At 39.3% G+C, this 23,978-nt stretch overlaps 1 protein-coding gene across 3 annotated transcripts in view; it reads left to right on the plus strand.

Moving 5' to 3' along the window:
- The window catches only part of specc1 (sperm antigen with calponin homology and coiled-coil domains 1), a 150,236-nt gene that overhangs the window by 43,098 nt on the left and 83,160 nt on the right, over window positions 1-23,978 (plus strand). The window contains exon 1 of one of the 3 annotated variants that reach the window (XM_041801086.1): window positions 8,266-8,703. The exons of the other annotated variants lie outside the window; for them this stretch is intronic. Coding sequence (XP_041657020.1) covers window positions 8,664-8,703 — 40 coding nt within the window. The 5' untranslated portion in view covers window positions 8,266-8,663. Of the gene's footprint in view, window positions 1-8,265; window positions 8,704-23,978 lie in introns of those variants that run through there. 3 annotated transcript variants of the gene reach the window in all.

The following is a 23,978-nucleotide window of genomic DNA, read 5'->3' on the forward strand; positions in this document are numbered from 1 at the left end:
TTGAAGAGCTTGACGGAAGTATTGTGTTTAGCATTGAGTTAGCTTAGCTTTGGCTGCCATACCGAGGAGTATGGCTAGTTTACAGCAGCTTTTCTGACCTCATTTAACGTTGCAGCCTGGATCTTTGACTCACTGTGGACTTAGAAAAGAAAGTCATAAGTTAAAATAGACTTTTAAACGGTTGTTTATGTCGTTGTAAGGGGAAGAGCTGCAGCGCTGAGCTCTGAGACCAGCCAAAGCAGCACTTAGCTCGTGTTACAGCCCCAGGCAGGCTGACAGAGACAGCACACTGACTTTGCTGCGGTACAGCCGTCAGACTTTGAGAGGAAAAAACACGTGTTCTTGCCTGCTAACTGTGCCTAGTTACAGCAGCAAGAGTCCTTGATACTCGGTTAGTTACCTGGCTACATGTAGCTTGGGAAGAAACTTCAGAGTGCTGCCTTTTTAAAGACACCTTGTTTGTGCTTAAAGTTCACTCAGAAAATTTAATTTAGGTATTCCTGGATGGGCTTTTCTGGCTCATTTTACCCAAAAGTTTTACCCTCTCTAAATGTTCTTGCAGTATACGGTAATAAGAAAATTACACTGCACAAGGAACAGTTCAGGCCAAGCACTTGCAAATGTGTGTAGTGTGTGATTCTTATTTTTTTACAAACTTCACTGCTACTTACATCTGGACACAGGATCAAATTAAGTTTTGTCTCTTTTTTTCTTTCCTCTGTGTGCAATAGTGCACAAATTTCTCTCTCCTTTCTCCTCTCTTACTCTTGCTTCATGGACACTGGGCTGTGTCCTGTAGGTTTGTATTAATATCAATGAGCTTCGTGGCAGAAACCATGTTTTGCTGCTCTATGTGAAAGGGTGATGAAACATGTTTGCAATTTAATCAAAACCTACAAGATGGTTCAGTGCACATGCCACGATGGCATGCTCCATCCTGCTGCAAGTTTAAAGCATTACACTTAATTTATCATTGTTAATTTACCCCAAGAAAGAAAAATGAAAGCATTTTCAAACCGTACATTACCTTAGATTTTATTACAACAAGCAGTGCTTGTTACATTTGAAATTACAGAGATCCTTACATGTAAGCATGATTAGCCTTACATAATTAACAGGAGTTTTACCATCACTTTTACAGCATCTTCAAACACGGGAGGTGATGCTGCTGCTGCTGGAAACAGACACACACTCTGATGACATTTCAATTAGGAGAGACTAGTGACTCATTTAAAGATACACATTTATTTTACATAGATGTGATATTGAATTATATTTATTAAAATAGATATGAAATTGAATTATTGAGTCTTTTATGCTTGAACTCCACAAGAGCCTAGCGCGATCAAAATGAGCCTGCCCTAAGTGGCGATGGCTAGATCTTTACCCCCACGTGGTGGTGGGGATGTTGACTGATGATGTCATCTGAGTCTGACTGGATAAAAGTAGATCAACTGTGAAGCCCGGGTTTGAAGAAATGACGTCAGAGGGTCACGCAGTAAAGAAGCTGACCACTCTACGAATACTGGGGTTGATGGCTGATGATGCCATCTTGTGGACTTGGCAGTGATGTGGAGGTGGAGGATTGCTCGCAACTATATCATGAATGAAGTGGTGGAGGGGAAAGCCCAATTAAAAGAGACAGCAGCGTACGGTAGGCTAACAGTAAGGGAGGGAAGCAGTGCTATTGAATAAGCGACCAGGTGATGTGAACTACTGATTATTAGGCGACAGTAAGTGAACATGCTGAATGGTGCATGAAACGGTGTGGGAAAAAGCTATTAAACCAGCACAAAGCACATTTTCTTCCTGACTAAACTTACAATAAGCCTCAGAATTATAAACTTGTAAATAGCAAAGCAATTTTTCTCACAACGTCATTAAAGCAATACTATGGCTATTTTTAGATACCCCAGGATACCATATAACCACCCAGTCCTAGTTCCCCAACCATTTTTTCTGAATTGTTTGGTTTTGTAACAGTTATTTGATGCAAAATGAGCTAAATTAGAGTTTGCCTCATATGCCTGCTTTGGACTGTACAAACAGGAAGGATCTTTGATGTTTTGTCCTTAAGGTAAAAGTCTGCTTCAGTTAGCAGAATGAGTGTTATGTCCATTACATGATTTCATCAGCCAGCTCCATTCTGTGCATGCCTTGGCTCCTAATAATATACAGACAACCAACAGTCTGGAGCCACAAAATACTTTTCAACCGTTCTTCGCAAATGCGCTTCTGCTCTTAATTTCCCTCTGAGTGACTTGTGTCAGTACAACATTAAGCAAACAAATGAAAAATAATGATTGAGGCGTGCTTACCATCACTTAGAAGCATTAGGAGCTTTGATGGTACAGCTTTTACTTTTCTGTTCCCCTCTTGTTAAATGCCATTCCCCTTGATTGTAAATGCAGGATAGCAGCATGATATCTCACCTATACTGTACATTCCTAAGTCTTCTCCACTCACTGTATTGTGTCAAGGTTACTTTTAGTAAGGAAAGTTGTTACCTGCTGTTTTCTGTCAACTAGTTCTCGCGCTTACTGTGTGTGCTTTTCTGTCTCGATGAATGCTGAATATGTGTGTCATTTTTGCTGTGTCATTCACCAAATATCCATCAGCCAAAACACAGGACGGGCTTTCATTAACCCCCTGCCTCTGCTGTTTGAAAGGTCTGCAGTCGATGAGTGATAATGATGAGGTTGATCTCAGATTTTTCGCCACAAGTGAGGTTTGCGCACCCTATCAGATGAACTTACTTTCTACTCGTTCTTAATAACCTCCTAGCTTGTATCAGTAGAGACAGGAGATAGATGAATGATGTGAAAGTCAGTTGACCTTGTAGTCACCAGCCATTGTAAAGGACAAGCAGACAAAGAGAGGTTTAGCTCTAGAGTGTGTGTCAGTTCTACTACGCACCATTCGGTCTGCATATTGTCCAGACACCAGGAACATGTGGTCCCAGCAGGCTCTTGTCTGTCTGTGTAAGTGTTTGGGTGGCAGGAGGAAAGGAAGGTATGGTCGTTAAGCTCCATATATCTGTCAGCTGAATTAATCAGACACGCCCCGACCAGTGGGACGCCTTAGACTACATAAGCACTCAGCCATGACAGACGAACACTGACATGAGCAGCAGAAAGGCTCACATACATATGATGCATATAGGCTTACTGTAAGTATGCATTAAAAATTACCCACATATTTATGTTTTATATTACCTTACTGCTCTAAGTCTATACATGCACAACAGTACAGCAAGGTTATTTTGTACATGCAGCATCAAAACAAATTCTAATTCTAGAATATTAGTCGTACAGTATAGAACATCCAGTCTGGTCTTCCAGAGTAACCTGACATGCCAGATAGACTGTTTACTATATCAATAGCATAGGATATGTTTCACATTCATCTGGGAAAACTACCATAAAAAGGGTTCGGGAAGGGCATTTTCAGAAAATTCTCAAAGCTGATTAGACGAATGTTCTATCTGTCACATTCGGAATGGGCCAATCAGAGTCTCAAGACAAAATGAGAGAGTAGGTATACACAGCTCCAGTTAGATCAGCAGACAGGCGCTTTAGTTGTTTAGTGGAGCATGTTAGTGGATCAATTTCATCTCTAGGCCAGGCCAGAGAAGAGTAAAACATCTCTGCCAGGAAAGCCTTTCAGTACAGCTCTTTGCTCCACCTTCAGTAAATAAATGCTCTCCAGATCTGATAAAAATTGCTGCTAAAGCTATATCCGAGCTAAAAGCTTTACTGGCTGCAGCCATGGCTACTGGCTTCCAATATAAATCCAACCACAACTGTTCCAAACTCATGCCTAAGCAGGTCAGGATAAAATTGTAAACATCCTCACTGCCACATTCAGTGTAGTTCTTTGCTCTTGTTTTAATAAAGACTTGTGGCCCAGTACTGATAAATGCCACTGCAGGGACATCAGAGCTAATCGCTCCATCACCAGCCATTGTATAAGGGTCAATGACACATAAGGCTTTCTTTATTTTCAGCTGACAGTTGCAACTAATTTCATTTTAAACAAGCAAATAGTTTGACAGATGTTATTACTTTTATTCTAGTTAGAAAGTGGAAAAATATTGTTAAAAATAGAGTAAAGAATTTTTTTGTAAAATAAAATTTTGCTGTTTTACCATGGTTGTACCGTCTGATGTGGAAAGTGTACCCAATCACCTAAGCACAACAGTAAATGATCTTTTTTTTTTGTTTTAGAAAATGTGATACATTATTTACCTTATTAGAAGTAAAGTGAATATTTTTAGAACTTTATATAATCTTATTTTCTTCATATAATGACAGTTTTTGCAGTTTCACATCCAGAACATTGGTTACGCCAACTGACATTTGATTTTAAATAAACAGGCAAATACTTTGCCACGTTGTTTCTTTGGATCTTTCTAGAAAGAAGACACAAATAATTTTTTAAAATCAAAACAAAAGTTTTATGGTAAAATACTTTGTGAGCAGTTTTATGTTGGTTGCAGCAGCTGACACAGAAAGTGTACCCACCCACCTACCTGTGACTGAAAATAAATGTTTTAATCATTACTTGAAAAGCATCTACAAACCATGTCACTCTGCCTTGAGTGTCAACTGGAGTCAAATAAATGATGAATCATGAACAATCTGTTTTTATCACTTCATTTTAAAATAAAATATCCATGATTACAGTTGCAACATCGTGACATTTAAGAACTGCAAATTCAGGGAAAGACTTTTTTTGGTCTTAATATTTTGAAAAAATACTGATTTTTTATAACTTTTTTTTATTTCAGATGTTTCAACCATAAAGTCATGCCAAAGTATGTTGAATTTCTCACTAAAATGCCATTTTTGATAATAATTAGTTAATTTACTTGGACCTCGTACCACCTGACATGTTTAGGGATTGAGATGCCAAAATACGTATTAAATTATATTATTGAAATATACTAAAAATGTATTTTTTTGCCTGTGAATATCCAGACTCATGTCAAAGTCAGTCAGGAAAGAGTGAAAACATCTTTTCTGCCCAGAGAGGTGTTTTTTCTTGCTCTTCCTGTATAACAAAATATGGTCCTGATTAAACTACCTCTATAACTACATCTGAGCTAATCACTACAACGATGGTAGCCATTACTCCAGATTCCAGTACAACTAAACCCCACTTGTAGAAACCACCTCTGGCCAATCCGTCAGCTTTGCGAGGTTAGATCCAGAAAGAAAACTAAAATTTTAACTGTGTTGCTGAATTATCATTTTATTCCCATTGTGCTCATTGTGCAAGCCCATAATGATCTGTTCTTGCCATGTGGAGTTTGCACTCTTGCTGAGCTCTCAGCCTGCAGTGATAGTTGTGAAGAATGGACCCACAGCATGAGTCATGCTGCAGACCTCCACTGGTCACTTAAATCAGTAAAAAAAAAAAAAAAATCAAACTCTCTCACTCCACAAGGTTTATTTACTTTACAGTATCACCCTTCTTTCTAAATGCATGATTATGACTCAAAGAGAGACACTATTAAAAAAGTGTTCCACCAGCCTGGTTTGCATTGCCATATATCCCTGCAAGTCTTAAGAAGCTGTTTGCAATACCCAATCAATGATGGTGGATTTGTAATCCCATTAGGTCTGGTTTGATGGTGGAAGCTGCACTTTTGCTGAGATACACGTTTCAGCATTTATACTGGTAAGTTGGTAGCACCAGTATATAGGACACAGGCAACTTTTGAGATGAAAAATAGACATCAAAGTGTGTATATCAAATAGGATTAGCCTCACGCCCACCATCACAGTGCATCCAAAGGCCAGCATTATCACTGTCTCAACACATCGGGCATCAACTCAAACACAAACGCAGTTTTAATTTTTTTTTTATTTGTTGGTCTGGGCTTTGGCACCAAGATTGAAATTCCTCTTGTGACCCCTGCATGTCCCCTAAAAATACAAGACAGAGAGAAAAGGTCCTGCCAGATCCTGAAGGAGGCCTGTTGGGCCCACAGAGATGGACGTCATGCTGTGAGGAGAACATTCTTAGCTGGATTAGAGGCATGTTTGTTTACCAAAGTAGATGTGCTGCTCTGAGACGAGGAGAGATGAGAATATTGTGAGAGGAAGAGAAAATGTACCAGCAGTTATGCAACATTCATAAGATATGAAAAGGCTTGGAAGCAGCCTGTACAGTATGTTGCATCAAAGAGTTGAATGTTCAGCCTGCAGTGGGCAGAATCATGCAGCAAACTAGACCTGCCTCACAGCTACAGGAGAATTTTTCAATAATTCTCTGGCTGGTGTTAGAGAATCATGGGCCCTGTATTTTAAATATCTGTTGTATCATTATTTTCTTATTAGTGTATTTGTATCTTCTTTTTGGCAGTGAACAAGAAAGAAATAAGCTGGCAGCTCTGAGCTTATGCAACAAAGAGGCCCATCCTACTGAAAATATCAGAGCTTATCTGTGTCAAGTATGGCTTTAAAAATTGATGATGCAGTGAAAATGAATTTTAACACAGATTTGTGCCAGTGCCCAACTTTTTTGAACCTGCACAACTCAGCATAGAGTGTCATTGACACCCAGATAATATGACACAGTTTAGGCCTAATTTAAAACTATAAAATTAGAAACAAAGAAGTAAATCTGAAAAATGTTGTCTACTTCAACAAGGCAGGTATTTCACTATACAGGTCTAAGTGTCCCATAGATGCGTTTAAATGTTCAGTTTGTAATTTTCCTTCCTTGTCTTTAAATTGACTTTATATGTCATTAACTGGTGCGAATGATTTTACTTGCGTCTGGTGTGAACACAACATAAGACCAACTAAAAACAGAGTCTCAATGTTTTGCAGACATTCAGTATCAATGATCTTTCACCACTGTGGGTAATTCTGTCAAGATTTTCTGCCTTTCAGCTGTAAAAAAGTAGGATCTCTAGCATCTTGAGTATGATTTAGCATATGGAGTATCATTTCCCATTAAATTAAGCACAAATTGTAATTGCATATAGCTGACTTTGCATTCTGCAATCCAACTTCGCTCTGCAGGGGTAAAACTGTGTAACACCGTGATGATGTGAGGGTGGTTGCAGTGTGTGGTCAACATTAGCAGTGCTAGCAACACTGGCTTTTAGTCCCTTTTGCAGGTTAATTTCCACATACTTGAGCTGAATATCAGCACTCATTGCTTCAATTATATATGAGCATAACCTGATCAGAGGTGGAAGAAGTACCAACCTTTCGTACTCAAGTAAAAGTACAGTTACTTTGATAAAAAAATAACTTAAGTAGACGTTAAAGGTCACATGTTTCACTCCTTTAAGATGAGTTTATGTTTAGTGTTGCTGAAAAAACACTCCAGTATAGGATTTTTGCGTGTCTAAAAACCTCTCTGTTTCAGCCCTGCTCAGAACGAGCTGTTTCTGTGTCTGTAACTTTAGATGTTAATGAGCTGTCTGACTCTGCCCGTGACCACACCCCTGTCAGGAAATGGATGAGGATGTGAAGCGGTTCTAATCCTCACATGACATCATGAGGGGGAAATCTGAGAACGGCTTGTTTCAGCACACATTTTCTGAAAGGTGGAGAAAGAGAGTGGGGGGAATTCAGATTCTTGTGGGAGTTTGTGCCTGTCAAGCATCCCCAATATAGCACAGAATTCAGGCAAATAGAAAAAAAGTTTTAAATATATGTCAATACTAAATACAATGCATTTTCTATGGATTTAAACTGGACAGGTTTTTTTTTGTCAACTGAAACTATAAAGATTTAAAAATAACTAAAATGTGAGTAAAACTACTGAACATTTTAATCTTAAGACTAGGACTATAATTAGAAAAGCTGTCACAATTAACACTGATTTGCATTAACTGCTTTTCCTGTCTAGTTGGTGTGCTGTGGAGGGCTGGGGTGTCCTGCTATCCCTTAGACGAGCGTCTCCTTTTGTTAGGAGTTTTGATTTCATACGTTGGGTTTACTTTGTGTGAGGTCTGAAGCTTTAAGTTCCTTTTGGAAGAAAGATGAGAGCTGCACCGTCATCCTCTGCCAAAAAAGCAAATAGTGCCATTCCCCTTCTTCTCTCCTTCCTTCCTTATTCCCTCCACCCACTTTCTCTCTCTCTCACTCACTTTTATGCTCACTCTCTTTTCAGTACCAGTTAGAGGGATGGTTCGCACTATTGTTCTGCTTGTACTGGTGCAAGTAAACTGGTTGGCAGTGGTGGGAGGAGGTGTGTTAATGTGTATGTGTGGCCAGGGAGGCCACTCCTCCTCTGAGCTGATTCCAGTCATCAGAGGAATAATGAAGTGCACACAGTGCTGCCCGCCCGCCTGCCTGCCAGTGTGACATACTGTCACCGTTGTGGAGGACACGCACTCTCGCACACATTCACACACGCCTGCAGTCACTCACTGGCAGGACACGCAGCCTGCCTCCTCTCACAAACACAGTCCTGAGACGGAGCAGAGAGGAGAGGAGAGGAGCAGAAGGAGGCAGGAACAAGAAGAATTTCTGTGTCTCATGGTTTGCTCTCTATGTGACTGACCGGAGCTGGTCGTGGCTGCTGAGCAGAGACAACAGTCCCGACACTCACACGCACGCACACCTCTCCCCCGCAGCCACGGATTCTTGGATTAGTCCGCCCCGGTGTGGAGAGTGGGAGTCGCGGAGCGGACCAACATGGGGAACCAGGCGGGGAGGCAAGAAGAAACAGAGTCAGGTCTGCTTCTGTTGTGTCGTGGTTTTGTCTCAGCATCCGTGTTTTCTGTGTCCGTCTTTCTGTTAGATGTAGAAGGAAAAACATTTACTGCTGAAAACAGTCAGTATGAGTTCATCTTCTTTCATGTCTGCCAGAGTATGTCTCAGACACGACAAGTCCTGACTAATGAGCATTGACTAAGATGCACACCAACAGAGCACTAACTGATGAGCGCTGATTATTGTACCCTGGAGTTATAAAAGCTGTCTAAACGGGTTTGGAGCTGCCCTGCTTTGTTCTTGTGCCTTTATTTGTCTAAGAATTCGTCTGTAGTCATGAATCCCGTGTGCTGTGTTTCTTGAGTCTGGCAAGCCAGCTCTCTGTGTTCAGTATTGATGTTTGCACCTGTGTGTGGTTATATCTTGGACTCATATGAGTGAAAGTGCTGAGTGAGATTTGTCTGACAGTGAGCATGAGGGAACCTGCCAGAGTAGTAAGATGGTATCATCAGTCTCACGCTCACATCTCTCCACTGCCTCAAGCTCACTGCGCCTCAGTGAGATTTCCATTTCAAAGTCTGTCTGAACTGCACTCAGCAGCAACTTCATGCTCATCTAGAGAGGATCGAGCTCCTACACGTCTGTGTAACCTAATTTCGTAGAATTTCTTTAACTAAATAAGCATTTGCATCTAACACCCTGTCTGTGGATCTGTTTATAAGCCCAGCTTACCTTCATATTTGTACACATATATACTTATTAAAGCTGTGGAAAGATCGGATGTTTAATTGCCATTAATCAAAGAGTTTCTGTAGTGCTGTAGTTTCTTTTTATAGCATTTTAGAATTCTGTTATTTTACATTTAACTGTGTTTTCCAGGTATTCTGGATTTTTCTACTGTGTTACAGAGGGATGCACAATATTTGACTTTTGCTGATACCTAATATCGATAACTGATATTTAAATGTTGTTAAGACCTAAATCTTCAGTCCTTAAAATACACAATGTAAAGATTGAGGATGAACCATTTAATAATTTTCAGCCTTTTAAAACACACCTTAAAGTGTAAGGTGTGATGATGAATAAAGATGAAGATTTTAGCTGACATAGGTCTGTTGGCCCGGCCTAAAACTCCTCAAACTTTTTTGTTTATATGGCTAATATGTACAGTTGATAGGGAGATTTTTATTGTGGAAATATTGGTTGTATTGGCAGAAGTTTTCATATCTGCTGATAATTTACTTTTTAAGCTAATATCTGAGATATCATGCTAATGATATCAAGCACCCCTAGTGTTGCATTAAGGCCAGTTGACTTCCTGTTTGGATAAGGCCTCTGCCTTTATAGGTAGATCAAAGATTTTGACTAGGGATGGAGATTGATAGTCTTTATAGAGATTGATACCATTATGGATACTCCTGCTCGATAAGGAACCCATCATATATAACCGTCCTTCAGTTCATTAAGTCTGCAAATTAACTCAAAAACTGGAGTGTATATATTTTATTGTTAAACATTTCAGAGTTGATTTTATCTCCCAGTTTCATTTTATCTGTTTTTTGAGTGAAATTGTCTCTAGTGTTGAAGTTGTTTGAGTGTTGATCCACCAGTGTTAGCTCAGCCCTGTAGAATCAACTGATCTAAGCTCCGTCCACTGACATTTCAAAACTGGGGGATATTTGCATGCTACTCCCAAAGAAGTCTTTTCTTTCCCTCGAGGTGGAAGTTGAAGCTGCCACATTTAGCAGTGTGTTGAAAGGGGCAATAAAGCATGCAATTTATTGTGATAAAAATGTAAAATAATGCACTAATTATGGAGCATAATAAATCATGGTTAATGTGATTAATCTTGACAGCCTTGATACTTTTACATCAACATCTTAATTGCGTTTTTGTAAATATTCAAATATATTTCCTGGTTTCTGGTCCTGCAAAAACAAACACGAAGAGACCAGAATAGGTGGCTTGCTCTTGCAAAAGGGTGTGGATGTAAACACAAGAGTATTTTATTAGCAGTGAGTGTCAGAGCTGCATCATTTCATAGCAGTAGGTTGTATTTCTTGATGAAGCCCAAAATGCTCAGAATTGAAGTTAATGTTTTCAAGTTGCTGCGTGCTTTGAAAAGATTAGCTCCCAGTTTTCCTCTCCATGCATGCACACACTTAAATAGCTCACAGCACATGCTGACTGTACACAAAACAAAAGACTGATGAGTGTGTGAACTAAAAGAAGGAACAATAGAGTCTAATACAACATAACTTTCTTTCACCTCACTAATGATTCTTTTATTACTCAGAAAAATAAGGCTTCTTGTATATGAATATGACTCTTGGTATAAACATCTATGATATTTGTGCACATGGGTGGTAAATAGAGGAGTGTGAGGTGAAAAATGAACAAGGAACTGTTTGCTCAGCCAAAGGAAGAATGCGCTCTCACAGCCGAACTGTGTTTAATCAATCATGTTCTTGCGCCTATGAAAAGTATTTAAACTCAGCTTGGTGGAGTTCGCCATGATCCAGCCTTCCACATGAACCTCCATTATGAAATGAAGCAATCAGCTTTACTGTTAATTGATTGATCTACTGTTCTTATAAATCCACTTTCCATTTTCTCCAATGAGCCTCTATATCTAATGAGAATTGATCATCAGATAGCTTGATATTTCATCATGACATGAAGATATAAATCCAAGAGCACCAAACCCAAGGGCACACAGATGTCCTTCAGTCTTATTTTTTTATGACAGAAGTTAGAAAATGTGTGTCTTTGCTTTGCTTCACTGTAGAGCCATATAGACAGTAAAAAGGGCTACATGATTTTTAAAAAAGAATACATTGTGATCACATTGACTTAAAGTCCAATTTCAATAGGATTTGTGGTATTAAAAAGTGACAAATTTTTCATCATTATTCACTTACATGATTAGTGAAAGACTATAGGAAATAATTTAGCAGTGGGATTTTTGGCAAATTTTAGCACCAAACAAAGATAATTTATTGTTACATATGTGTATGAAATATGCACCGGACCACCTCTGCTTCAAAATATTTATAAAATGACATAATCAGATGTGTATTATATGCCAGATTAAATTTAGATTAAGACTGCATGTCCATAGCAAGCTTTTTTAGTGCTGACAGCGCTCAGGACCTCCACTCCACAGCGCTTCTCGCCAGCACTTATTGTTGCTACGTTACAAAAAAAATGAATCCTGCTTTCCACTATAAAATCTGTAATGTTGTTTTAAAGTAGCTGAATGTGCTTCATATTTCTGTATATCAACAAAATATCACACAGAAGCATGCAGACAATGTAAAGAAATCCTGTCCTGACAGACAGCAGCTGCAGACTTGAAAACTACCCTAGAAAAAAGAAGAGTCACACTGCCTCTCCTTGATTTTGATTGGCAAATGATGGAGATGTAACATTGACAAGCATAGCACTGTTCCAAAAGTTAAACAGTTTTCAACTGACAAAAACAAAAACAGCCGATGCTGAGGCCACTTTTTCTGCCCAGGGCGCTCAGAGCGCCGGACCACATCAGTTTTGAATTTGAAATAAGCACTGCGAGCTCTTAAAAGCTGGCTATTGACACAGGCCCTAACTGATCAGTCCTAGACAGGCCAGGTCAGGTATGAGAGCCTGTAGTGGTTAGGCTTCGCTGCGTCAACCTTGGTCCTGTACTGCTCTGGCCTATTGGCTGCTGTCCAGGCCTGATATTCTCCCCTCCACAGTGCATGCAGACACCCCTGGTTGCCCTCACCATCTGAACCAATCCATCAGGTCCTAGGAACACAGTGTGCGGTATGCTGGATCAGGCCCGGCAAAGTGTGCCAGGTGCCCGTAAAACCCCAGCTGCTATCCCCGTATCAAGCAGCTGACCTTTGTAATTGCTGCTCTCTTGAGCACATCTGCATTAGACTGCACACAGTCTTACCAACGCAACCCAAAAATGAACTGAAGAGAAGTTGTCACAAAGGAGTCGGGATGGCGCTTCTGGCCACCAGTCAACGTCCAGGCCTCACAATAGTATAGTGAAACCAGGAGGACAAAAGACCGAAAGACTCAGACTTTGGTTTTCATGCTCATATACCGAGAACACCACACTGTCTTGCTCAGTGATCCCATCGTCCCATGATTTTCCTAGACAGGCAAAGTAAAATTTGTGCTCTCTGCATAAGCTTCCTCCTAGCACCCAGATGGCAAAAAGGGGTGCTGAGGTTCATCAGACTTCTAGGGCACAGAGTAGCTGTTCAGGAGCTGGGAGTGGAAAAGAAAAAAGGGAACTGAAGGAAGTCTTTCAGATTTGATTGATGCCATTATCTCTGAAGTGTCAAGCTATGGAGTAATCTGTCTGCTGCAGTGATAAGAAGGTTGTTATCACAGCCCTATCATACAGACGACTACTACACCAAGCCTGCCTGTCTCCTCACTGGCTCAACAGGAGAGCAGCCAAGAGCAGAGTCTGCAGTCAGCATGTTGTCAGCTGCTGATGAATGGTCAGTGAAATATTGTCCAATAACAGTGGGTCTATTTCGGGCTACAACTCAGCCAGTTGTACCCCTTTGGGCCAGGAATAAAAGGAAAGTAAAAACGTGTTTGTACAGTGAGGTAAAACAGGCATATCTTGACATGCACATGGTCAAAAATGGATATTTCACAAACTTGTGGTTTCTCCAGAACTTTGACCAGGATGCTTGAAGAATGGGGTAATGTTTGGTGATGGTGCCAAATACTCTGAAAAGCACAGTGGGTTTTAATAGTAGGGGATGCTTTCAATGGAGCAGATTGGGTGTTGTCACTGGAATAACATAGTGCTTTGTTCACACTCAGGTCATTATTATTTCTATGGGTCCTGGTTCAGAAACTCAGTCTTTTTCTGACATCCACTATGAATTTTCTTAAGAGGGGGTATTTCCATAATTAAATGTTGATTGAAAAAGCCATCACCAGTCGTGTTCTCACCTAATCTACCTGATAAGAGCTTCAGGACTGCATGTAAGTTCACAGACTGTAATTAATTGACATCTTGACTTTCCAGTCTGCTTTGTAGCTTCTATTCAAGCAAGACAATTAATGCCTTTCTAATTGGTTCCTGAAGTTGTTAACCTCACTTAATTCCCATCACAGTTCTTCCAAACATCCACACAAGCTTTAGGTTAACTAAACAATGAAATATGTGTGATTTTAATATTTCTCTAGTCAACGCTGTCCAACCACTCAAGACCGAAGGTTTGTTTTAAGAGTGGGATTTAGCATTTTGGTTTCAAAACTGGAGCTGAAACAGAAGGGTCTTAAAACTAATGTATTTCTAATGGCCCACTGGCTGCATAAAGAAGTGTGATTGTGGTAAAGCCAACGGAAAAATAGCCCCTCCTCTCTTTAACAGTACATGTCCTTCATGTTTCAAATGGTTTTATGATCTAAATCAGTGGTTTCAGCAATAAATCATCAACTAGAAAGAGAGCATTTTTAGATAGCAGGCTTTAAGATGAATTAGTCAGAGGGGTTGTATGTGTTCTTCACAAACTACTATAATCACACAGGAGCCATTTACACATATGCACTTCTGACATTTGCATCTATATCAGTGTCATGTCTTGTTGGACAAGATCACATTATCAACAAGAGTGTAGTAGTAGAACATACAAGCAAAAAGAAAGTATTCTTCAGATCACACAGGTTGCATACATGATGTCCGTGGTCATGCACTGATTACAGAGAATAAACGCCACCACTCCCTCCCACTCACTTGCTCTGAATTTTTCTGATTATATCCTGCTGCGTCAGCTTACTCTGAATTCATGTGGAAATTCTACTCAAGGGCAGGCAGGACAGAAACTCCTGATAAAACGCCTTTTTGCTTTTACACATGCAGCTTTCCCTGAACACTTAATTTTTCAGGACATCTTTTAAAGTGTGAAAGCAGCTTTGTTATGGTAACAATAATGATAGTCACTTTATTTGTTAAAACAGGGGTGTTTTTTGGTGCAGATGACCTCGCAGTTTGGTTGCACCCATTTACTTGAGCAGCCCAAGGTGCAAATTAGGCCTGTGACTCTTTTTTTTACAACTTCTCATCCCTATCTCCAACTCTATTTAATGTCCCTCTCTCTGAATAATGCATAAAAAGCCCAAAAATAAATCTGAAGGAAAAAGACAAGGATTCACAGAGTGCTTTCACAAATATACATAAGCACACATGTACACAAAACCCCAACAGCAAAAGAACCCACAAAAATTAAACCAATTTTATGAACACAAACAAAATATAAATCCAAGAAAAACATCATAATAACCCAATAAATGGGCTGTGATGTACAGTTAATCTACACGTACATTTCTGAGGTCTTATTTTTCATTAATTAAGTGACTGAAATCAATTTGTATTTTAGACAGCCCTTGTAACTTGTGTACCTATGTACAGCTTTAAAAAATAGTCTAAACTCTAAATAAACGTATGCTTTATGGCAGGACTCTCAGTGGTTTACAAAAGCAGTCCTGGTGCTCCTTCCAATAAGCTGAAGTTGTAGTTATCTACAGCCACCCTCTTGTCCAAATTTGCTAACTTTTTGCTTCAAGAAACCATAATGGTGGTGGTCTAAGTGGCTAACTCTTTAGGCTTCAAATGGATGCTCCACAAACCAATTCAATGACGCCTTCATGCCACACCACACTGATGCAGAATCTGTGCAAATAGACCCCTGACTGAGTATTAACAGTAAAATTTAACATACTTACCTGTGGCAACAGGTCTGATTGAAACGCCTGAGGTCAATAATTAACAGGTGTGGACAAATTTTTGTCCATATAGTTTATCTAAAAAAATGATCTTTGTAATTGTGTGTGGGGCTTCCAGCATACAGCTACATCTCTTTGGCAGCAGTGATGTTGGTAAATATTGAATGTCTGAGGTGACTGAGACATTTTTTATCTCATACCTCTCGTTCCAGTAATTCCTTGTAATTAAGTCTCAGTCATTTTGCGGGTTGGATACCTCTCTCATTTAGGACTTTACACAATTGTGAGAAATCGGACAAAGAATGTGGAAGTACGTAGATTGCTGTGCCATCTGAACATTGTGTCAGAGCAGACTGACGTCGAGTAGGGATTCAACATGAGGAAACTAGTCTGTCCAATTTCTGATTGCTGGGACACTGAGAGGAAGTAATATCAGTCACTCTTTCCATGGCAGTTAGCAGCTGGTAAAGTAAACACACCAGCCTTTCTATGATGTTTTGTGTTTGCATAAGAAGGTGTGTGCTGAAATGTCCTGTTTGGGGGATATTTGACTACAGCCTTGTCGTCATGTTCAGATATTATAGCCTTCAGGCCTGAGATCATTGAAGTCAGTAATTAATGATAGAAAAACTAAAAAATGGTGCATTCATTTCATAGACTTCAGATATATCAGGCGTGTTAGCCCTTAGGTTTGCTACTTAGTGTTCTTTATGTGCATATGTAGTTGTAAATACATTTCTGCCATCATGCACTAGTTTGTCTAAAGAAGGTTTAAAACAATATCACACTGAGTCACTTTAGGAGCAGGGTGTGTCGTCTTGTTGATTATGTGTTTTTGTCTAGTTTTGAGAAACTGGCAGAGCAAGCTTTATGTGATGTTGGCATTCTTATGTGTTTTATAACACATTAGAAATCATAAAAATTCACATCAAAGTTACCCAAACTTTAATGTTTCTTGAAATCCCATACATTTGTGCCTTACCCTAAACACTGTCTGTACAGATGCCCTTACAACTAAGCTTTTGTGCTGACGTTGTGATTTTGTTGGTTCTGCTTTAAGCTTCTGCCAGTTTGAGGGGAGCTTGAGATTAAGGGCTAATGCTCTCTCTTTTTTGTCCTATTGCAAATCCCTATATGCAGTTTAATCTTTTCAAAGAATATGTTTTTTTTTTTTTGCAGTCATGCAGCAAAGTAAACACACAACATACTAAGTCTTGTGACATTTATTTTGAAGGTTTAAATCCTCTGAAATGATCAGAGGTTTGGCAATAATCATTACAACCTGTTACCCATCACACACTGATCCTGTAAACATGCATCATATATATCGGTGTATTATTATTCCCTCTGTAAGCCCTGTGTTAAACTGTTTTCCATTTAAAATATAAAGAAATCCCCTCTCAGTTGGCTGCCTTATTGTCCCTGCTGTTGGATCTCTCTGTAGGTTATTGGCTCCATAAGTATCGTAAAGCAGAGTGGATCAACGTACGGAGGCCGTGGTAAAAGTCCTGGCATGCAGGCCAGTTGAAATGATTCAATCAAAATGATTAAAGGAGCCAAAGGACCCAGGCCAAGTGGCCGTCTAAGGCTCGCCAGCTCTCATGCTGAACCTCCATGCTGGGCTGCAGAGGAGGCGCGGAGCTGCTCACTTCTCAGGCAGAAACAAACATCTCAGCTTAAACGCATCACGAATGCTGCGTGGTCTGTCTTTTTAAAGACAGGGTAGCAGGCTTGTCTGATCAGTTGTTGGCGTGATAAATGAACATACCACCTGCTGACAAGAGAGAGACAATAATGGGTTTAAACGTTGAAGGTTAATGGGTGTATCGCTGCACATCTGCTGAAACAGACAGTCAAAAATACTTAGTGCCTTTCAGCTCAGGGCTTTGTCAGCTGGTAAATGAGCATTTTATCACCTTTCATGTCAGCACATCATGTATTATTTGTGTTTACTGAACCCACATTATCTGCTGTCATAGCCTGTCAATACATGTAACAGTTTCTGCAGTGTTACCTCATGCTGCGTCTCACATTTCTCTTTTGTTTCTAGACAAGCTAAAACAAGCATTCTCCTGCTGGGTTTAGTCTTATTCTTTTCTGATGATTAATAAGTTATCCCAAAAGAAATACTATCACCTAAGCCGCTAAGCCTCTTTCTCTCCTTTCTCTCATACATCCTGCTAAAAGCCGCTGAAACGGTCAAACCTTCACAGACTAGCGTCACTGAAAAACCACAACACCAACACCTCAATTTTCTTCAGAAATAAAACATTTTATTTGCAGGTATCCACATTTCTTCTACGCAGTAAAAATATTTTTGTAAGTAGCCGAGATTTTGCAATCACGTGTGGCACTTAAAAGAGTTCGATAAAGATGTACAGTTGGAGCTCCAAGGTGCTTTGTTATAAAATATATTTTGGGCAATAAGTTTTGCAACTAGCTCTCTGACCCACTTTTTGTTTTTGGTGAAAACTCACCAAAAACAGTGCTGTTATGTGGTCGGATTACACAATGTAACAGAAAATGAGTGTCACCAATGGGTGTGAGAAACAGGAACATGTTGACTTTTCTCCAGTTTGATCCAAAACAAGAAGCTCCTATAGCTGTTTTTACATATTCAAGCGGACAGCAGCTTAAATGTTCCTGATCTAGTTGTTCACATGTACCTCTCAGGGAGAGATTATCCTAGTCAGGTGGGAAAGGGGGTCTCCTGGGTTTGAGACATGATGTGGAAAGGACAAAAAGAAGTGTTGTGTGAGGCTGCAAAAATTTGCTAAATGTTGCTGTAATGACAGTTTTTGCACCCGTAGCGTGCATGCAGTCTTTATTGTTGTGCACTGATGACAGGGAATAAACATCACCACCCCCTCCCATCCGCTCCTGGTGAGTTCTGAATATATCCTGCTGCGTTTTCACATCAGCTCACTCAGACTTCATGTGGAAATTCGACTCATGGGCTGGCAGGTGAAACTCTGGAGAAAGTCCAAGTGAAAAATTTGGCAGTTCAGCTAACCTTAAAAAAATTAAGGATTTTTTCAGGAGTTTAGTGCAAGTGTGAAAGCAGCTTATGAGGAAGTATTGGAACACACTGATAATTCATAGCTTTCATGTGATGTCACACACTCACCGCCCTTGTCGGGGAAGGCCAATCATAAGAGGGGAGAACTTACTAGGTCCAAATCACATGGGGGACCCTTGGATATCAGCAAAAATATGGTGCATGTAAAGGTAGCCATGGCAACTATCCTTTTTTTTAAACCTCTATAATAAGCACTCTTATCAAAGCAGCTAAAACACACTTTCTATTTACTGTTGCTTCAATAAAATATAGCCTGTATCAAAATGTAACCTCCCTTGTTTTCCAAAACATAATGAGCCTTTTTGGGAATATTAACAATATGGATGGGCCCATTAGACTAAATTATTTGGATACTAATGTGAACTCAGTGCAGCAAATCTAAATAATCTATTATTTTAATAGATGACATCTTAATGTCTGTAAAGAAAAAAACAAGAATCATGTTTTTTGTTGTCAGTTATAGTACTTCAAATAAAGAAAATTGGTATAGGCAAAAAAAAAAGACTAATATCAGCAGGTCAGACCAAGAAAAATGTAGAAGATCACATTAAATATGCTGCCTGTATCTGACAAATAACAAGAGCATTTTATCTCAAATGTCTCAGTGATTCTCTCTATCACTGAAGTATGACACATATCTCTATAGTGAGCTGTTTCAGATGTACAGGTAAAAGTGCTTTATCAAGAGGAGAGCTTAGATTGATTAGGTTGATGAGGGAAAATCTGGGATGTGTTCCTGACGTCTCATACCAGACGTGCACAATTTGGTATATAACAGAGTAGGCCTGGGCGATGTGGCCTAAAAATCATATCGTGGTATTTTTCTTGCCTTTGATGATAATGGTATTATATCACGGTATTACAAAATTAAAAAGCGATGATGCTTTTTAATCCAAATTCAAGTGTAATTAACCCCCTTCTCCCCTTAAAACAAACCTTTGATGACATATTCAATTTATCTCTAAGTATAGGAACACAGAAAACATGTTTTATTTTTTAAAGTCTCTCTAGGTTTACTTCTGTCTAACTAATGACTTGAACACGTTTCCTAGTGAAGGGGTTCACAATGAAAGCGTTTCAGAAAAATAATGGCTGCGGACTTTTATTTTGAAGAGCTTGACAGAAGTATTGTGTTTAGCATTGAGTTAGCTTAGCTTTGGCTGCCATATTGGAGAATACGGCTAGTTTACAACAGCTTTTCTGACCTCATTTAACATCACAGCCTGGATCTTTGACTCACTGTCATTGTGGACTTAGAAAAGAAAGTCATAAGTTAAAATAGACTTTAAAACGGTTGTTTATGTCGTTTTAAGAGGAAGAGCTGCAGCGCTGGGCTCTGAGACCAGCCAAAGCAGCACTTAGCTTGTGCTACAGCCCCAGGCAGGCTGACAGAGACAGCACACTGACTTAGTTGGGGTACAGCCGTCAGACTTTGAGAGGAAAAAACATGTGCTCTTGCCTGCTAACTCACACTGAGGCAGGTATGATGACGTATTTAACAAGCGTAATCGCGATTGGTCAGTAGAGTCCAAACCTCTACCATAGGCGAAATTTATGTCATTTATACCTACTACTGCATTAACTGTGCACCCCTATAACACAGCCAACAAAATTTTGGCTAGCAGAAATGCTGAGTGGCTAGTAACTTTGAAAAACCACTAGCCATGGTAGCAAAAAAAGTCAATGTCAGGCCCTGGTTTTAAGTAAACTTATATGTTATGATTCATTATAGAGAGAAATGGCATAGAAAGTGTCACCAAATATTCAAAGTAAGTTGTGTTTGAAGATGCTATTATTTTATTTGTATTACTGATACATGCACCTGACATAAAATTGATTTTTTTGTCCATCAAGATCAACATTGAAGCTTTGTTTTATTTTTTAATTCAGATTTTATTAAACGTGTGTAAAAAAAACCCTTAAAAACCTCTGTGAAGTCAGTTCTTACAAAGAATGGTGCAAGACTGTTGTGAGCTTTCAGGAAATCTCTGAATTTTGTTCATAAGCTGTTTGTTTGATTTATACAGCTGACTATCACACACACAAACCTCACTCTTCTTACAATGTATTGCTGTTGTTTGTCATTATGACATCTGTAGTTTAGTTCTTTTTGTTTTCCAGCTTACTCATGACTTCATGTCTTAGACTGGACATTTTTACAAGCCTGTTTTCCTGCTGTTTTTACTAAACATACTTCAAAATCACATTTATAACTAAGATGAAAAACGTTTCATACAAATGAAAAGTAATACTGTATCCTCAATGAGGGGTGCTGTGGTTTGCTTTAGTGGCACATTGTTGTGATGCAGTCACCATGCCAGCTTATCTCCACTCCGTCACTGTGGCCCTCATGGAGCCTCTGTTCTGTCTATCTCCCACTCCAGTAAGAGGAAAGGAATGCCCGTGAGTCCGAGGGGCGCCTGCTGACCTATTTCATGCCCTGTCAGTTGGACAACAGGAAGGGCAGAAACACAGACTGTGTTTCTGTCTGTCCTCTTCACTTCCACCTTACTGTAAATCTGCCCACCATGTTTCCTGGAAGGGGAGACAGAGGACAGGCAGCCAGAGATTTCCCATCCAAAGCTTGTTTGTGATAATGACGAAGCCGGTGCGTCATTTGAGGTGCCAACTCTGACCACTTGACCACCTGCAGACATTAATTCATCATGACTCCTCACCCATGACCCTTCTGTTCTGTAAATTAAAGAGGCTGTGCACTTTGCTCACTTTGCACTCTGTCACCTCTTGGCTGGCTGGCAGGCTGGCTGCAGTTAACTGGCTGCTGCTGGACCGAGTCCAGCCACACGGCTCCTGCTGTGATTTGAAAGCTTATCTTCATTAGAAAGAAAGAAGACAGCACAATGAATTAGAGTGATCAAGGAGCAACTTGCTATGAAATAACTGAATGACTTTGGATTACTGGAAGTCAGTCAGCGCAGTTCATTTAGATAATTAGATCATGTAAACAACACATTCATACGCCCTGTCTTCTTTGGGAGGTCTACTGAAGTCTGCCATGACCTTTTTTAAGTTACAGTCTAAACACTGGAAAAAAAAAAAAAAAAAAAACCCAAACATTTTTTAAATGGTAAAAGTAAAAATACTATATTACAGCTTCCTCTCTCACTGGGGGATTTTCCTCTCTTTCCTTTTAACTGTTCTTTTGCTGTATTTGCACTTTAGTATCAATAAGAGCTTGTCTGCTTGGTCTGCATAAGGATTTATCTTTTGCTAGAGGAGGAAAGCTTCATGGTTATCTATTACATGCCCAAACTACTCCTTTTTATACATAAAGTGCCTCTTAGTGGAAGCTATAAAAGGTTCTACAAAGAGAACACTAAATTATCGCAAAGCTAATCCTAACCCACCCTATAAAGGTATATTGACTCTTGTAAAAGTATATTCTTGTAAGGCCCTTAGAGTAGAAATCTCTAGCAAGTATTAAAATGGCTTAACTATAATATATGTGCATAATACAGTAAGGTCCATAATCATTTGAACAGTGACACTGGTTTAATCGTTTTGCTTCTATTTATGACCAGAATGGATCTGAAATAAAACAGTCAATATGTAACTGAAGCGTAGACTGTCAGTCTCAGAGATTTCACTAAAATATGGCATTCGCCATTCAGGAATTACAGCCGTGCATTCAGAGCTCCTTACATAATCAGAGGCTAAAAAGTATGCACTACACTTCAGCCACATATTCACTGATTTACAGGGTTGGGAGGTAACTAATTACATCTACTCATATTACTATAATTGAGGAGGTTTTATGGGTACTTTTCTTTTTTAAGTACATTTTGAAATCACTCCTTTGACCTCTACTTGAGTAAGTTTTAACCAGAGTAACTGTACTTTTTTAATTGTACCTTGTTTCATTGTCTGTGTTTCCTTTATCTGCTTTGTAAAGTATTGTGTGACTTTGCTGTACTTGAAAGGTGATATAAAAATAAACATATTGTAGTTATTTTACTTGTGTACAATACTCTTGTACTTTTTACACCTCTTGACTACACAATAGCACATAGAGAGAGAATGATTCCATATCATATCCTAAAACAGGAAAAACTGGAGTGTTTCTGTCTCAGTGTTAAACATTTCAGAGTTGATCCTCTGTAGAGTCAATAAATCTAAGCTATGCCCACTGCCATTTCATATCTTAGAGGATATGTGAATGGATTTTCCCAACATGCCCTTGGGCAGAGAGTCTAGATGTTTTATGTGTGTTTAGCTGTGCTAGGATGTTGCTTGTTGTTCAGTGATCCCTGCTAGGGTTCTTTTTCTCATGTTTCTGGTAGCTCGATGTTGTTCTTGATGTGAGACACATTTGCACCATGAGTGAAGTTATCCACTGACTCAGAGTTTCCTCCTGTGACTTTAGGTGTACGTAAAGGTTCCATAGCGTGTATTCTTCAACACAATACATTGCCTCACTCTGAGGTTGACTCTGCTTTGTTCTTGCCAGAGGAGACCCACCTTACCACAGGTTTTCAAGAGTCACTGCAGCTCTATCATATTATAAATTATTTAACACTTTCAAAAGTGTAGTTAGACTAGGCCTATATGTAGTGTGGACCAATAAAGACACTTTTAAGGTGTTTAATTTAACTCTTTGTTTAATGTTGTCAGTTTTGCTGTGTGTTTTCCTTTATTACAGAGGTGTGATTTACCTGAACAACCTGATTGTAGATTTATTCTGTTGTTCTTGCCAATAAGGAAAGATCATATTTCACTGCACAACTCCTCAATAGCTGCTCAGATCTCAGTACTTAAAGGAAACTTTAAATTAAATACTTTTTACCTTTACTTGAGAGGGTTTATTAACCAGTACTTTTTCTTTTACTTAAGTAAATTTTAACCAAATTACCTGTAATTTTACTTAAGTACAATAGTTGTGTACCTTTTTCACCTCTGTTGATTTATTTCAGATCCATTGTGGTTGTAAATTAAAGTAAAATCATAATGTCACTGTCCAAATACTCACCAACTTAACTGTTTATGCATCTTCTCGTTAAATCTTTGTGCTGTGTGGCATATTGAGTTTTATAACAAATATCAGGACCCTGACTCTTCATTGTACTCTCTATGCTCAAGTTGTTGGGCCTTCTTTGACCACTTGTGGACGGAATCATTTGCGTATCTTAATTAGGGCTACAATTAATCAGATTCCCTCCTACTTGTGTAATGTAATTCATGTGAAAGGTGCTAGAAGCTACAGTCTTTTCTCTGTGACTCAGTCACTGGACTTACATTTGCTATTTGTCCCTACAGATGGGTAACAGGAGTTTTTGGTGTGCTGCTTCTGCAGGAGGATTTGGGTCTGGGGCACTGGTCTCCTTTTAAAATCTTGTAAAAAGTAGATTGAAGGTATTCTAGGGTCATGCATCAGGTTGTAGGTCTGTAACTGGTGAATTTTCTGCTCTGTTGCTCAGTATTGGCTGATCTTTGTTGTTGTTTAGTGTTTTATGTCT

This window comes from Cheilinus undulatus, linkage group 12, assembly GCF_018320785.1.
Source record: "Cheilinus undulatus linkage group 12, ASM1832078v1, whole genome shotgun sequence".
NCBI lineage: Eukaryota > Metazoa > Chordata > Actinopteri > Labriformes > Labridae > Cheilinus > Cheilinus undulatus.